This window comes from Anguilla anguilla, chromosome 16 (genome assembly GCF_013347855.1).
Source record: "Anguilla anguilla isolate fAngAng1 chromosome 16, fAngAng1.pri, whole genome shotgun sequence".
Taxonomy (NCBI): domain Eukaryota; kingdom Metazoa; phylum Chordata; class Actinopteri; order Anguilliformes; family Anguillidae; genus Anguilla; species Anguilla anguilla.
In genome coordinates, this window is record NC_049216.1 from 24,905,801 (window position 1) to 24,920,976 (window position 15,176).

The 15,176-nt window shown below is 51.6% G+C and overlaps 1 protein-coding gene across 15 annotated transcripts in view; it reads left to right on the plus strand.

Moving 5' to 3' along the window:
- Positions 1-15,176, plus strand: part of LOC118215021 (tight junction protein ZO-1-like) — a 116,527-nt gene that overhangs the window by 92,048 nt on the left and 9,303 nt on the right. For 13 of the 15 annotated variants that reach the window (XM_035395373.1, XM_035395378.1, XM_035395382.1 and 10 more), the window contains 14 exons: positions 1,020-1,144; positions 2,536-2,641; positions 2,829-2,979; positions 4,334-4,442; positions 4,872-5,091; positions 5,981-6,165; positions 6,598-6,693; positions 8,057-8,139; positions 8,637-8,847; positions 10,301-10,401; positions 10,795-11,145; positions 12,449-12,694; positions 13,639-14,568; positions 14,684-14,778. In XM_035395373.1, the coding sequence (XP_035251264.1) occupies positions 1,020-1,144; positions 2,536-2,641; positions 2,829-2,979; positions 4,334-4,442; positions 4,872-5,091; positions 5,981-6,165; positions 6,598-6,693; positions 8,057-8,139; positions 8,637-8,847; positions 10,301-10,401; positions 10,795-11,145; positions 12,449-12,694; positions 13,639-14,568; positions 14,684-14,778 (3,009 nt within the window). The remainder of the gene's footprint in view (positions 1-1,019; positions 1,145-2,535; positions 2,642-2,828; positions 2,980-4,333; positions 4,443-4,871; positions 5,092-5,980; positions 6,166-6,597; positions 6,694-8,056; positions 8,140-8,636; positions 8,848-10,300; positions 10,402-10,794; positions 11,146-12,448; positions 12,695-13,638; positions 14,569-14,683; positions 14,779-15,176) is intronic. The other 2 variants (XM_035395383.1, XM_035395385.1) reach the window with 2 other exon arrangements.

The window sequence follows — 15,176 nt, forward strand, 5'->3', positions numbered from 1 at the left end:
TGGTCCCTAATAAAGGCGTGAGTCTGCTCGAGACCACCACCCCGGCTGCACTTCCACTATGCTCCACAATATTATTCTTTTCTAGTTTGTTCTGTGCTAGCTGGAGGTCACATGACTGAGCTGGCAGTCTCCCATTGTTAAACCTCAGAATAGTTTAGCATGACTGTTCCGCTAAGGCTACTATCTGCTCTGTGTTTTTGGGAACATTGCGCAATGGTGCTTGCGAATTATCATAACGGACCACCCATTGAACCGCACCTGGAGTCCAGCGCATGACTCATTCACTGGAGATTAGCCTTTCTAAATAAATGCAGAGGTCAAAATGTTTGTGAAAGGGTGGTGGGAGCCATTGTGGCTCAAGTGCCTTTTTGGTCTTCAGGTTTCCTTTCATTCTTTATGTTTTATTGCCCATTGATTTTTGCTGTGAAACCCTTATCTCTGTATATCGAAGCCATATAGTTTTCCTCTAGTGCGGATTTACTTCAGAGGTGGAATTGTTGGCAGTTAGATTCGCAGTTGAAAACAATGGCCACAAATACACCTCATGTTAGAGCAGCAAGGTTAGACTTGCAGAACATTCTTGAACCTCCTGACTCTCAGTACACCAGCTTTCTGTTGCCGATCTCCCTAAGGCTGCATGGGGTGAAACTCAGTGGAAGCCTTCTTTACATGTTTGAACATTTGCTGTGATTTGACGGCAGTTTTTTTTTTTGTGTGTGTTACCCATGTAGGAATAATCTTCCTTAAGGCACCCCATCTGCACAAGTAGAATACGCAGTCTGGAGAACACTTGTGTGTGTCGCTGAAGAGAGTGGGACACAGTCTTTTTTCCTTTTATTTTTCAGTACTGCATCTTCTCTTTCTTTTATGTTCTATTATCTGACCCAGATTTTAGTTTCCAAATAGATTCTGTTCTAAAATGACAAAGAGCAACCACTGTGCTTATTATTAGTATTTTAGTAGCTCACAAACAACATGGTGAATCAAGAGAAGAAACACTGACATTTTTCTGTTTCTAGCCACAGAAGTCGAGAGGACGAGAGGATTTCAAAGCCAGGGGCAGTTTCCACTCCTGTAAAATTATCAGAGGAAGTGATAATCTCCAAGCAGACCGAAGAGGAAAAACAGACCCCCCCATTGCCAGGTCAGGGGCCCCAGTGAGGCAGAGTGCGCCCCTCCTTCCCCCAGCAGGCCTGTCCCACCTCTTTTCCGTAAAAATAAACCGGGACCTTCCTGTACACCGGGCCTGCTCTCTCTCCCCCTCACACTGCTCCTGACCCACCGCCCCACGCAGGAATGTGCACTGTTCTCCACTCCCTGCTGCAGCTGGGAGCTGTGCACGCACGCCCGCATGCACGCACGCACTGCATACACACAGACTCGCACACACACAGTGTGCACATGCACACACAGCATGCAAGCATATACACACACACACAGCATGCACAAACATGCGGACGCACACACAGTGTGCACAAAAACACACGCACACACACACACACGCTTGCACCTGGTGACCCAACCCAAGCCCCACTCACTGCCTCTAGTTCTCCTCCCTCTGAACTCACTGAAGTGGTTCCAGTGGTCGTTCCCGAAAATGAGACGTTTATAAGAAGGAAGGAAGAGCGGAAGGTGCAGGGGCCCCATCGAGGACCACGACCCCGGGGGCCCGTCCTCTCTGTCCCACCTCCCTGACTGCAAACGCGCCCCCCCCCCCCCCCCCCCCCCCCCAAGCATTCCTGTGGACAGCAGGCTTGCTCCTTTCACATGCTGTGTTGTTCTGTTCTCATTATGTCTGTTCTTTCTAAGTAATATTTACCCCGCGGTGAAAGTGACAGTAAATCGAGTGGAAGCCTAAATCAGTTTATGCCTCTACGCCGGTCTGTCGCCCCAGAAAAACGGCAACAGAGATGAACTGTGGGACGAAGGAACCGTGCTTTATTTAAAACAACATACTTCCTTCCTGTCAAAATAAATGTGAACATCTGTGGAACCACAAGCCAGATTTATTTCCTTGTTCACCATGCGCATAATTCACTTTCTGCATAGCCCATCTTCATTGTTTTTGCTTTTGTTCCTCATTATTCCATGCTGCTGCTTATCTTCAACTTGTTAAGCAGTTGGTCGAAGCTCTTCAACTTGTGGATTAAGCTCTAAATTTGTGTTCATTTAGATATAAAAGTGGGGAATTTAAATGAGTTTCGCTAACAATCACAGTTAGTGTGAAGTAAACTGAACAGAAACCATGGCTAGCTTAGCACTGGTGCAGTTGTCCTGTCTGGGATCTGGTGTCTGTGTGTTGATAGGTGGGGGTGGGGGTGGGGGTGGGGGGGTAGGGGGTAGGGGGTGGGTGCATGTATGTCTCGGTTATGTTTCTCTGCTTGGTCGTATGTGTCTTTACCCTGGTGACAAGCTAGATTATTTATGAGCGTGTGTCTTTGAATCATTTCCCTCTATGCAAGTCCTATCTGTGTCAGTCACTGTACCCATGTGACTGGAGTGTGTGTGTGTGTGTGTGTGCGTGTGTGCCCTCAGAACCCAAGCCAGTGTACGCTCAACCTGGCCAGCCAGATGTGGACCTGCCCGTCAGCCCCACTGATGCCCCTGTGCCTGCTGCTGCCCATGATGATGGCATTCTCAGGTACCCGCCTCCTCTTACCTTTACCCCTGACTAAATGACAAGCTTGCAGTCACTCATCCTGGTATTCTTATGCACCGAAGGGCAAGTCGCTAACGTGTGTGTGTGTCTGTGTGTGTGTTTTTGTGTGGGTTTGTGTGCATGGGGTTGTGTGTGTGGGCGCTGCCTTTACCACTTGCCTCTGTTCTAGGCCGAGCATGAAGCTGGTGAAGTTTAAGAAGGGGGAGAGCGTGGGGCTGCGTCTGGCGGGCGGGAACGACGTGGGCATCTTTGTGGCGGGCGTGCTGGAGGACAGCCCTGCTGCCAAGGAGGGCCTGGAGGAGGGAGACCAGATTCTCAGGGTAAAGCTCCAGGGACACGGGCTCCCGCACAACACTGAGTCAGTCTTTCCCATTAAACTGGAGATAACTGCCACAACACTGAGTCAGTCTTTCCCATTAAACTGGAGATAACTGCCACAACACTGAGTCAGTCTTTCCCATTAAACTGGAGATAACTGCCACAACACTGAGTCAGTCTTTCCCATTAAACTGGAGATAACTGCCACAACACTGAGTCAGTCTTTCCCATTAAACTGGAGATAACTGCCACAACACTGAGTCAGTCTTTCCCATTAAACTGGAGATAACTGCCACAACACTGAGTCAGTCTTTCCCATTAAACTGGAGATAACTGCCACAACACTGAGTCAGTCTTTCCCATTAAACTGGAGATAACTGCCACAACACTGAGTCAGTCTTTCCCATTAAACTGGAGATAACTGCCACAACACTGAGTCAGTCTTTCCCATTAAACTGGAGATAACTGCCACAACACTGAGTCAGTCTTTCCCATTAAACTGGAGATAACTGCCACAACACTGAGTCAGTCTTTCCCATTAAACTGGAGATAACTGCCACAACACTTTCATGTCTGGAATCCACAATTGACAGGGTCTTGATCTTCAAAACATATGTTCTTATAGCTGGCCATTAATGGTAGCGATCCATGTTTAGGTGGGATGTGTATGTGCAATTGGAAAGGCTATGCCACCCAGTCTGGTCTGACAAAACCTACAGTATAAAAAACTGGAGATTTTCTCTGAGGGAGGCAATATTCAGTTGTTTGCTGTTCATTGCAGTCATTTATGTACAGTTGAACAACGAATGAGTCATTACTTAATACAAGTTACTCCCCAGTGAAATAGTGTTTTATAGTGCTATTGTGCAATTGTGAGTTTGTCCAAGTGAAGGGAAATTCCATTTTCACGTGTACTGGTGGCATGAAAGCACACAATGCTTTGTGTTACTTCTCATTTTTTTTGCAAACGTACTTTGGTGGTGTGTGTGAAAGCGTGCTTTTCAAAGCCTTGAAAGCCTCCCGCTTTCCAAACAGTCCTCAAAGCTCCAAGATGGCCGTGCTTCCGGGGCATTGTCTCCCCATCCGGACCTCTCCTCTCAGGAGCTGCCAGAGGCGGCACAGCGCGCCCCTTGTTTTCCGCGCTTTTCAGCCGCCGCCGGGGGGGGGGGGGCAGATGCGGCTCTGCTAGCTTCCCCTCCGACTCCGTTCACGTGTTTACGGCTTAAATGGCGCTCAGAGCCGAGCGAAAATAAACAGGGTTATTGTGCTTTGGTCAGCAGGGCTGGGGGGAGGGATGTGGTGAAACAATATGGCCTGGAGAGTCAGTGTTCCGTGTTCTCTCTCCTCCCCTTCTAGGTAAACAACGTAGACTTTGCAAATATAATTCGAGAAGAGGCGGTGCTGTTCCTCCTTGATCTTCCTAAAGGTGAAGAAGTCACCATCCTGGCCCAGAAGAAGAAGGATGGTGAGTTTCTAGAGGGAAAGGGTGGATCTGCTGCTTCGTAACTAACATACCTTAGATGGATTCGAGAGGGCTGGGGCTTGCTCCATGGCTCACCCTTAATTACCTGGGTTCCTGGAGGAATGCAGTGGAGTGTGTGAGCTTGTGTGCACATTAGCATCTGTAGGCTTCCTTAGCACTGTGGAATGACCTTCAAAGCAGTGCAGGTAATTGTTTATCTGTAAATGCCATGGGCACGAAGACACAGTCCTACTACAGACCCTTTGTAAAGGCATGAAACATGATACTACTTTAACTACAACTCACTTTGCATATCAAGTGTGATGGAAGCTTATGATAGTTTCTTCTAAATGGGAGGGGGATAGAACAAAAAGAATAGGTCCCCTGCTCTTCCCCATTGTGATAACCCTGCCTGTCTTCTGCACTTCGCAGTGTACCGGCGGATTGTGGAGTCGGACGTGGGCGACTCGTTCTACATCAGGACCCACTTCGAGTACGAGAAGGAGTCGCCCTACGGCCTGAGCTTCAACAAGGGCGAGGTGTTCCGCGTGGTGGACACCCTCTACAACGGCAAGCTGGGCTCCTGGCTGGCCATCCGCATTGGCAAGAACCACCAGGAGGTGGAGAGGGGAATCATTCCCAACAAAAACAGGTGCAGGTCCCCCCTCCCCCCACCCACTCCATTCCTGGTTCCAGGCCCTCCCTCGGAGGGGGAGGGGCCAGACCTCCCGCTGTCACACCATGTGTCTTTAGCTGCCCGCCCGTGGGCGGTGCGTTGAATCATCTTTATGTTTGCTGAAGCCCTGGAGATCGGAGCTTGGTTGTTCTCCATGAGTCTGTTCTGCAATCAGTCACTGAGCTTGATGGCGTATCCGTGACATTTGTTTCCTTGGCAGAACGCTTGCATATCCTCAGGGGTCGAATATGAATGACGTTGATGTATAAATTAAAAAAACTAGGAACAAAACTCAAGTCAGGCTCAGACAGTCGTGTTCTGTCTGCGGGCTGTTTGAGCGTGCTCAGTCATGTTATCACAAAGCTGGCATGTGGAGCCAGACACAGCGACGAACTCGGTTCTGGCACAAACCGGAGCGCGTGACATACCCCGTATCCGATGTGCCGCGTGGCTCCTCCTGAAGTTACCGCACACGCCGCACCGCACCGCACCGCTCTTACAGGCCGGCCCCCATAGCACCGCGGCCACAGCGCGAACATTAGCCGTGCCGAGTATTATCTTCTGCAATTACCTGATAATAGTTTTCTCTGTGGCATGTTGAAATGCGGGGTAAAAAGGCTCTAATGCGTGAAATGTGATGAGATTACTCCCTGGGCACCCTGCATTCTTTCCTCAGTTTTCATTAAAAGCCCATCTCCCCTCGATGGCTCGGCAAACACCAGAGGACGTTATTTGAGAAGTAATAAAGACACGGAGCGGAAAGGGATATTTTAAAAATGAAATCCGGTGCGGCGACTCCTGCAGGCTGCGCGTTTGATTCGTTTTTCCAAATTGGATCGAGCTCCGTCTCCTCCCCCCCCCGCAGAGCGGAGCAGCTGTCCAGCGTGCAGTACACCCTGCCCAAAACGGCCGGGGGCGACCGCGCCGACTTCTGGAGGTTCCGCGGCCTGCGCAGCTCCAAGAGGAACCTGAGGAAGAGCCGGGAGGACCTGTCGGCCCAGCCCGTCCAGACCAAGTTCCCCGCCTACGAGAGGGTGGTGCTGAGAGAAGGTACCGGACCGGCTGGCTCTGGGTTTCAGCATGGAGACCGCTTTCCGATCAGCGTTTGAGTTTTAACATTAACAAAAAGGATAAAAGCCTTATTCTTTTTCATCAGTGTTAATTAAGGAGAACCTAAGAATCAAAAATCTGAAAAACACTGATATTCATATAATCCTCTCCAGAGGGGTGAATGAATGCTCATCTTTTTGCAGCCAGTCATTATTCAAATTAATAATAAAATTATTTGATCTTAGAACCATAGAATATTCAAAAATACCATTTTAACAGAAATTAATCCCTTTAGTCTGCTGTGCTTCTGTTGTATGGAAATGAATGTGTTTTATGATTATGCAGAGTGCATACATGCATGCATGCGTGTGTGTGTGCGCGTATATTTGAGTGGGAACAGTAAACTGAAGGATGTACCGTTTCCTTGATCAGCGGGGTTCCTGAGGCCGGTGGTCATATTCGGACCCATTGCTGACGTGGCACGGGAGAAGGTGGCCAGAGAAGAGCCTGACCTGTTTGAGTTAGCGAGTAAGTGTCCCCAACCGCCAACTTCCATAACCACACATGAGCAGAACTGGTCACACATGGGCAGGACCTTCACACATGGCCAGGGCCTTCACGCACTTCACTGAATCCTCACAAAATACCTGCACCATCACACACAGCTAGAGTGATGGCACACAGTTATAATCCTCACCCATGGCTAGAACTATAGCGCAAGAAGCTATAGCTTTCGCATTTGGCCAGAGCCATTGCATGTTTTTGATATTTGAGAGCACAGTAAGAAAATGAATCTGTCTGATTGAAGTGCTTTAAGTGATAGTTTCTTAGGCAGTGCTTGGGCATTTCACCACCTGCAGAGTATTGAATTCTCATTATCCTGATGTACTCTCACAGGTAAAATGATTCCTTCTTTGGACTTGTATGCGATTACATCCCTTATGTCATTGTGTTTGCTTACAGAAACACCACATCACAAAGGAGTGCGAAGTATGTCATTTAGGACAGGCTTTAGTAAATGATAGTAGCAAGTGTTTGTTAGGCAGCTGTCCCGTAGAAACCCATTTGCGCTTGCACCATTAGGTGACTATATGTGGGGAAAACCCTGGTTGGTGATTGGGCGTGTCCTCTTCTGCTTCCCTTAGCCTGTAGAATGCAGCTGCAGTCGAACTGTAGGTCAGGCTTGATTTTGTGGTTAAATAGCGCAGTAGTGTTAAGCTGTAGATTAGAGACCGCTTTCCTAGCGGATATATTTCAGTGGCGGTTTGAGATGGTTAGAGCGGCTGGCTTAATCAGATCCTCCGATATCCCTTTTCCAGAAGCGTGCCAGCAGCTGTTATCGCGTCCCGCCACTTGGGGGGGGGGGTGGGTGCACAGAACGGGGCTTTCTTTTGAACGTATCATGAGAGGGTTTTCTTTTTGTTTTTTTTGTTTAGTAGGGAGTGGGAGTGGGGGGGTTAATAATTATATGGTTTTCAGACAGAGCCGGGGGGGAGGGGGGGTATAATTACACGCTTCTCAGAGTCAGACAGGAAAATGCTGCTTCCTCCTGTCTGGTGGGGCATTTTATGACAAATTATGCCCCCACAACATTAATATTAATATATTTATTATTGAGCCATGAAAAGTATAGAGTATACGTCGCAATTTTGTCCCAATGATGCAAGCAGTCATGGGGTGAAACATGCAGTCGTCATACTGAATACATCCATCTTCACACCCAATTTACACCCTCTCTGAAACACGGCAATCATTTTAATACCCTGCTATTATACTGAATTTAATGTGTAACCAAACCAACCGGGTGTGCAGTGCTTTGTCTGCTGTGTGTGCTGATGTGGTGAACACTGATCAGTGCCAGTTCCTGAGCCCCTTTCCCTTGTTCCTGCAGAAAGCGAACCCAGAGATGCTGGGACAGACCAGCGGAGCTCCGGAATCATCCGCCTCCACACTATCAAGCAGATTATCGACCGGGTGAGTACGCTTGGATCCTGCAAATGTGCACGCGCGCGCGCACACACACACACACACACACGTACACGCACACACACACGCACACACGTACATGCACAGACACGTACACTCACGCACACACTCACACACGCACTCATGCACACATATACACATGCACGTACGCGCACACATGCACACACACACACACACACACACACACGTACATGCACAGACACGTACACGCACGCACACGCACACGCACACACGCACACACGCACACACGCACACATGCACACATGCACACATGCACACATGCACACATACACACATGCACACATATACACATGCACACATGCATACACACAGACACGTACACGCACACACACTCTGCTGCGCATCTCCACACACAGGGCCGATGCTGTCCCAGCTCATATTTATCTCTCCACTTGTGTTAATTAAACCGGCGGTGGTGTGGAAGTGGTAATGGCGGTCCGCTTGTGGGTATCGATTTTCTGCAGGATAAGCACGCGGTGCTGGACATCACGCCCAACGCAGTGGACCGGCTGAACTACGCCCAGTGGTACCCCATCGTGGTGTTCCTCAACCCCGACAGCAAGCAGGGGGTGAAGAACATGAGGACCCGGCTTTGCCCCGAGTCCAGGAAGAGCGCCAGGAAGCTGTACGAGAGAGCCCTCAAACTGAGGAAGAACAACCACCACCTCTTCACCAGTGAGTACACCGCACAGAGGGGAGGGGTGCGCCAGTGGGTCTGTGTGTTATGAGGTCAGGGAGAGTGCTTAAAGGTTGTGTGCGTGTCTGTCTGTGTGTCTGTGTGTGTGTGCGTGCATGCGTGCGTGCGTGCGCATGTGTATGCGGGCGTATGTTTGTGTGCCGCGTGCGTGCGTGCGTGCGTGTGCGTGTGTGTGTGTGTGCGTGCGTACGTGTGTGTGTGCGTGCGCATGTGTATGCGGGCGTATGTTTGTGTGCTTTGTGTGTGCGTGCGTGCGTGCGTGCGTGTGTGTGTGTGTGTGTGTGTGCGTGTGTGTGTGTGTGTGTGTGTGTGTGTGTGTGTGTGTGCGTGTGCGTGTGCGTGTGCGTGTGCGTGCGCGTGTGTGTGCGTGCGTGCGTGCGTGTGTGTGTGCTTGTACCCACGTCTCACTCTCCTCCGGTGAGACAGTCCAGCTGTCCAGGGAGGAAGGCGATACTGCACATTCCCAGCATGCCTCTGCTCCAGTGTGAAGTTTGTCACGCGGCTCGTTATTTAGCGTCCGCCAGCATGGAGGAGGCGGGGGCAGCACACGGCCGGCCTCCTCAGCTCGCGGGACTGCTGCACGTCCGCAGTCAACATAGGCACAGATATTGAGCAGATATTTATTTTTAACACGGACCTTGATATTGCTTCTTTTTTTTTGGCTCTCATGTAAAATGATTGGAGATCTGTCTGTGTGTGCAGGGCAGCTCTGCATATACATGCGGACCTCCACCTGTGCTCCACCTGTCTCCTGGCCTAGATGCATCTGTGTTATATGATGTCATATGGACAATAACTGCCACTGGATCTGTACAGTATCTCTGGGCCTAAGCTTCTATAATGTTTTTTGGTACAAGTTTATGTTTTGATAATCCCTTAGAATTATTGTACTGCTGAGACTTAGGCTCCAAACAGCAGACCTCTGCATAGCCTGCACCGGCTGAAACAGCTTAGACAGCAGTGGGCAGCAGCATGCAGAATAAAACCAGAACGTAGAGGCCGTTCACCCAAAAATAAAATGAAGGTACTGTATGTTTCCACTTACCTGGAGTAGTATCTGTCCATCCAGATGGTTCTGCAGAAATGTGATGAGTTTTCTACGTAATAGCTGCTAGAACACACCGTGCGGGCCCATCTTCCTGTGGCCTCAAAGTGCCAGATATTTACATTTGACAGTGTGAAGCGCCATCTCTTCCTGTGGTTACTCACAGACATCCACAGAGCTTAATTTGTGCACCGTTTCAACAAAGAACTATCTGTATGGACTGGTGCTACTCTGGGCTAGTGGAATCATACCTTAATTTCATTTTTGGGTGAAAGCAGCGGCCCGTGATAGCCCTGCGACAGGCCCGGAGTGTTAGGCAGGCTGTTTGTTTCGTCCTGTTTCCTGAGAGAGTTCCTGTCTCCCCCCCCCCCCCTTCCTCCCCCCAGCCACCATCAACATGAACAACATGAACGATGGCTGGTACGGAGCGCTGAAAGACACCATTCAGCAGCAGCAGAACCAGCTGGTGTGGGTCTCCGAGGGAAAGGTCAGTCAGAACCTTCTGCTCATCTGTTTATTAACATATTTGTCAGTGATGCAAAGTCGCAAATCTGCCGAGCCAGCGAGCACAAGACGTCTTAATTTTAGTTGGGCTTCGTTATGAGAATCAGCAGGTGGAAGGGATGTCAGTTCGCCCAGGTTTTTTTGTTGTTATAATGCAAATGGAACAGAAGTGGTCGTGTCTGTTGAGCAAGATGATTATGTTGTGCCCTGTCTGGACTGTAGCTTCATCCCAGCAACTGTCACATTTTATCAGATGTGGCACAGCTGCACAGCACCAGGGCCTGTAGTCATGGCGTTTCAGAGTAGCACTGATGTACGATCAGTTCCCCCGCCTCCCACCACCGTGCGATCCCTAATCTTACTGCTAACCTCTCAGGCGGACGGTGCCCCCGACGACGACCTGGACCTGCATGACGACCGGCTGTCCTACCTGTCGGCGCCGGGCAGCGAGTACTCCATGTACAGCACGGACAGCCGCCACACGTCCGACTACGAGGACACGGACACGGAGGGCGGAGCCTACACAGACCAGGAGCTGGACGAGACGCTCAACGACGAGGTGGGCCTCCCCACGGAGCCCGCCATCACCCGCTCCTCCGAGCCCGTGCGCGAAGACCCGCCCGTCATCCAGGACCCCCCGGGGTACGCCGGGTACCCCCACAACGCGCAGCCCGATCACCTCAACCGGATAGACCCGGCCGGGTTCAAGGCCCCTGCGCCCCAGCAGGTAATGTGTCTCTGAGCCGCCTGCCTTGCAGCTTGGAGCTGTGTGTGCATGCACGTGTGTGAGTGAGTGTCTGTGCATGTGCGTGTGTGTGTGTGTGTGTGTGTGTGTGTGTGTGTGTGTGTGTGTGCACGTGTGTGAGTGAGTGTCCGTGTCTGTGTGCACGTGTGTGAGTGAGTGTGTGTGTGTGTGCATGTGTGTGAGTGAGTGTCCGTGTGTATGTGTGTGAGTGTGTGTGTGTGCACGTGTGTGAGTGAGTGTCCGTGCATGTGTGCGTGCACGTGTGTGAGTGAGTGTCCGTGTGTGTGCACGTGTGTCTATTTGTGTGTCCGTGCGTGCAATTGTGAGTGTCTGTGCATGCGTGTGTGCGTGCATGCACGTGTGTGTGTGTGTGTGTGTGTATGAGTGTGTGCACGTGCGAATGCACGTGTGAGTGCATGCAGGTGCTTGTGTGCGTGCACGTGTGTATGTGAGTGTGTGTGTGAGTGCATGCAGGTGCTTGTGTGCTTGCACGTGTGTATGTGAGTGTGTGTGTGTGTGAGTGCATGCAGGTGCTTGTGTGCGTGCACGTGTGTATGTGAGTGTGTGTGTGTGAGTGCATGCAGGTGCTTGTGTGCGTGCACGTGTGTATGTGAGTGTGTGTGTGAGTGCATGCAGGTGCTTGTGTGCGTGCACGTGTGTATGTGAGTGTGTGTGTGAGTGCATGCAGGTGCTTGTGTGCGTGCACGTGTGTGCGTGCGTGTGCTCCCAACACATGTATCAATATGTTTATTTTTTTAGAATTTGCTGTGCATTGTGCACAGTAGCAATGACTTGTATTTTGTGTTTCTGATGTTGATGTCACTGTTGTTATTGGGGGAAAGCTTTGTTTCTGTCAGTTGTTTGAAATTGTATCCACCCTTGTGATCGCCCCCTAGTGGATGTCATGTGAATTCAGACTGATGTCTTGCCACACTGTGTAAGCTGCTGATTGCAACAGCCATTTAGATGACATTACTGGTAATATATTTATGCAACATTTTTCACACTATTATTTTTGGTTTGACAAGAAAAGAAAAAAAATGTTTTAGGGCTAAATCAAAATAAGCAACTAAGGAAAAAAACTGCAGATTCTTACATACCATCTCCCAACACATTGATTCTTTTTTCTAAGCCCAAATCAAGTACCGTGAGTTTCCGCTTCAGTGCAGTTCTAGCGATTTGAACAATGAGGAAGAGGGTGATGAGGAAGAGCAGGAGGAGGTGCTTTAGTGCGGTTGCACCGCTGCAGCGCTTGTGTTAAACGTTTCTGACCACTGCTTCACAGACAGCAGAGGCTGCCGCCGCCGCCGCCGCGCCTAGCGTCCCACAGCAGGCCGAGCCGCCGGCCGAGACAGCGCCCCCTGCTGTCGACTCGGTACTCGTACCTGATAAGACCCCTGAGGAGGCTCCCGCAGCTCCCCAGGGTGACCCCAGCCCGCAGGCTGACTCGCTTAGGAGACCCACCCCTGAGCTAGCCCCGCCCCTGACACATGACCCCCACCAATCCGGACCGCCCGATTCAGAGCCAAAGGTACCGCTGCCGCCCCACGTCTGGAAACCCCGGCCCCGGGCCCCGCCCGGCCGGCCCCCCCTGCCTGTCTCTCGCCCCTCACGCTTCCCACTGGCCTCCTGCATGAACGCTGTGTCCACTGTCTGCTTCTCAAGGCACTGAGAGAGAGAGAGAGAGAGAGAGAGAGAATCAGCTCACGCTAACCAGACTGGGCTCTGTGGAATAACACCAGAGAGAGAGAGGAAGAGAAGGACCCTGAGAAGCTCTCACTCTTGCTTCCTACTTTTGCATGGCTCCAGAGTTTTGGGTTTATTTCTCTTTATTTTGTCATGTTTGGTAGTAACGGCAGTAGCTGTAGTGGTTGTCGTAGTCGTAGTGGCGGTAATCCGCGGACTGAATGGATCCTTCCGTTTGATTGACTGGGAAAGTTGCACGTTTAGCTTCCTGTCCTGATTTTTGAAACGTAGCCCGTTGAATTAGCGGCTCCATTTATGGGATGTCGGTGCTGATTCAGTCAGAATTAGTGGCTAAAGGAAGTGAATGGCTTCGTCTGTTCACTGCTGGAAGGCTACTTATCAAACATCAGGTCTGTAAAGCTGGTATAATGTATCAGACGCGGTACGTGTTTGAATAATTGCACAGTGATGCGTGTTACTGGTCTTTTATTGGACTGTAGCAGCAGGTTCTTTGGCTGCTTTGTGTCTGTTTTAATAATAATAATAATAATAATAATAATAATATGCTTTCTGTTTGATCTAACTGAGAAATAACGTGCTGCCTAGTGACCTCTTTTCCAGGTGTCTGTCCAGCTCTTTTCTCCCTAAACGTTCAGCGCTGGACTCTAACAGTCGTTTGTCTTAACACTGTTTGTTGAGTGCTGCCGTTGTGCGATGTGCCGTGCCGCTCCAGAGCCTGCTTGCCGTGTCAGACTGTGACTTTCTTGCTCTGTGGTGCTGTCGTCCCAGATGTACCAGAAGGACCCGTACGGCCTGGAGGACCCGGCGCGGCCGCACGGAGTGAAGCCCCAGCAGCCGCCGGCGGTGGGCCCGCCGCTGAGCTACGAGCCCCAGCCCGCGTACCCCAGCGAACAGCCATACAGGGACTACGAGCAGCCCGCCTACCGCTACGACGGGGGCGGCAACTACCTGGAGCCCAAGCCCCAGGGCTTCGACCCGCACCTGCACTATGAGAACCGCGTGCCTCAGTACGACCAGCAGTGGGCGCCCTACGGTCAGCAGCCCTCGCCGCAGCCGCCGGGCTACCAGCCGCCCCGCCAGCCCTACGAGAACCAGCACCCGGCGGGCTACGAGCCGCGGCTGGCGTACGAGGGCGGGGCGGAGCGCGAGTACAGCCCCCCGCAGCCGCGCTACGACGAGGCCCCCGCGGGCTACGACGGGCGGCCGCGCTACGAGCCCCCCCCGCCCAAGAGCTACGGCAAGCCGGCGCCCGCGCCCGCGCCCGCGCGCTACGAGGAGCTCCCGCCCCCTCCCTCGGCGGGGTACGACGCGCGCCCCCGCTACGAGCCCGAGGCGCACTCCTTCCCCCCGCCCGCCTCCCGCTCCCCGGAGCCCCCCAAGCAGTACTACGGGGACCCCGCCCCGCGGCCGCCCTACAACCCGGGGCCCCCCAACCGCGGCTACAAGCCGGGCCAGTTTGAGCCCGCCCTGAACTCGGACGCCCCCTTGCCCCCTCCCAAACCGGAGGTCCTCACCTCCCCCGGGGAGCCTGCGGTCGGCGCGCCTCCCAAACCCCTCCCCCCGCCCTCCAGCGAGGAGCCGGAGGACGACCCGGCCATGAGGCCTCAGTCTGTGCTCACCAGAGTCAAGATGTTTGAGAACAAGCGCTCTGTGCCTGGGGAGCGGAGCAAAGAGGGAGCAGACCCTGCAGTTCTCAGGGTGGGTATCTGCGTGCACTTAAATATCTCTACAAACTGATCCTACCCTAACTGTTCAGTCTGGTTATTCAAGTGAGGTTGCTCTTTAAGTCTGATATTTTATTCCCCCCCTTCAGACAGTGGAATTGCCACCCAAACCTGTCATTGCCCCTGGCCCTGTCCCCAAAGCCAACTCTCTCAGTCACCTGGACCAGGAGAAGCCCACCTACAGGTAATGATGTCTGCAGTGCTGAGCAGGGACAATACCTGCAATGCTGAGCCAGGATGAGGTTTAATATGAATACCCCATACGTTCACTTTAATAGTCTGATAAGCCAGTAATATATTTAGTTAATCATTAAGTAAGTAAACCGTTTATTATATAATTATAAGGTCATCAGCAAATCTGTTTTAGAGCGCCTGCCTTTCGGTTTCATTTGTCACATTAATCTCAGAGCTCCCCCCTGTGGTCATGTGCTGACACTTCGGGCTCAGTGCGGTTCCTATTGAAGTAATGGCTTGCTCAGAAGGTCTGCAGTACTGTGCTCCCTCAGCTGTACAGTCAGCAGTGAAATAGCGCTAGCGTGAAGCTGGAAGGGGGTGCTCGTGTCCCAAACGCATAACCCAGCA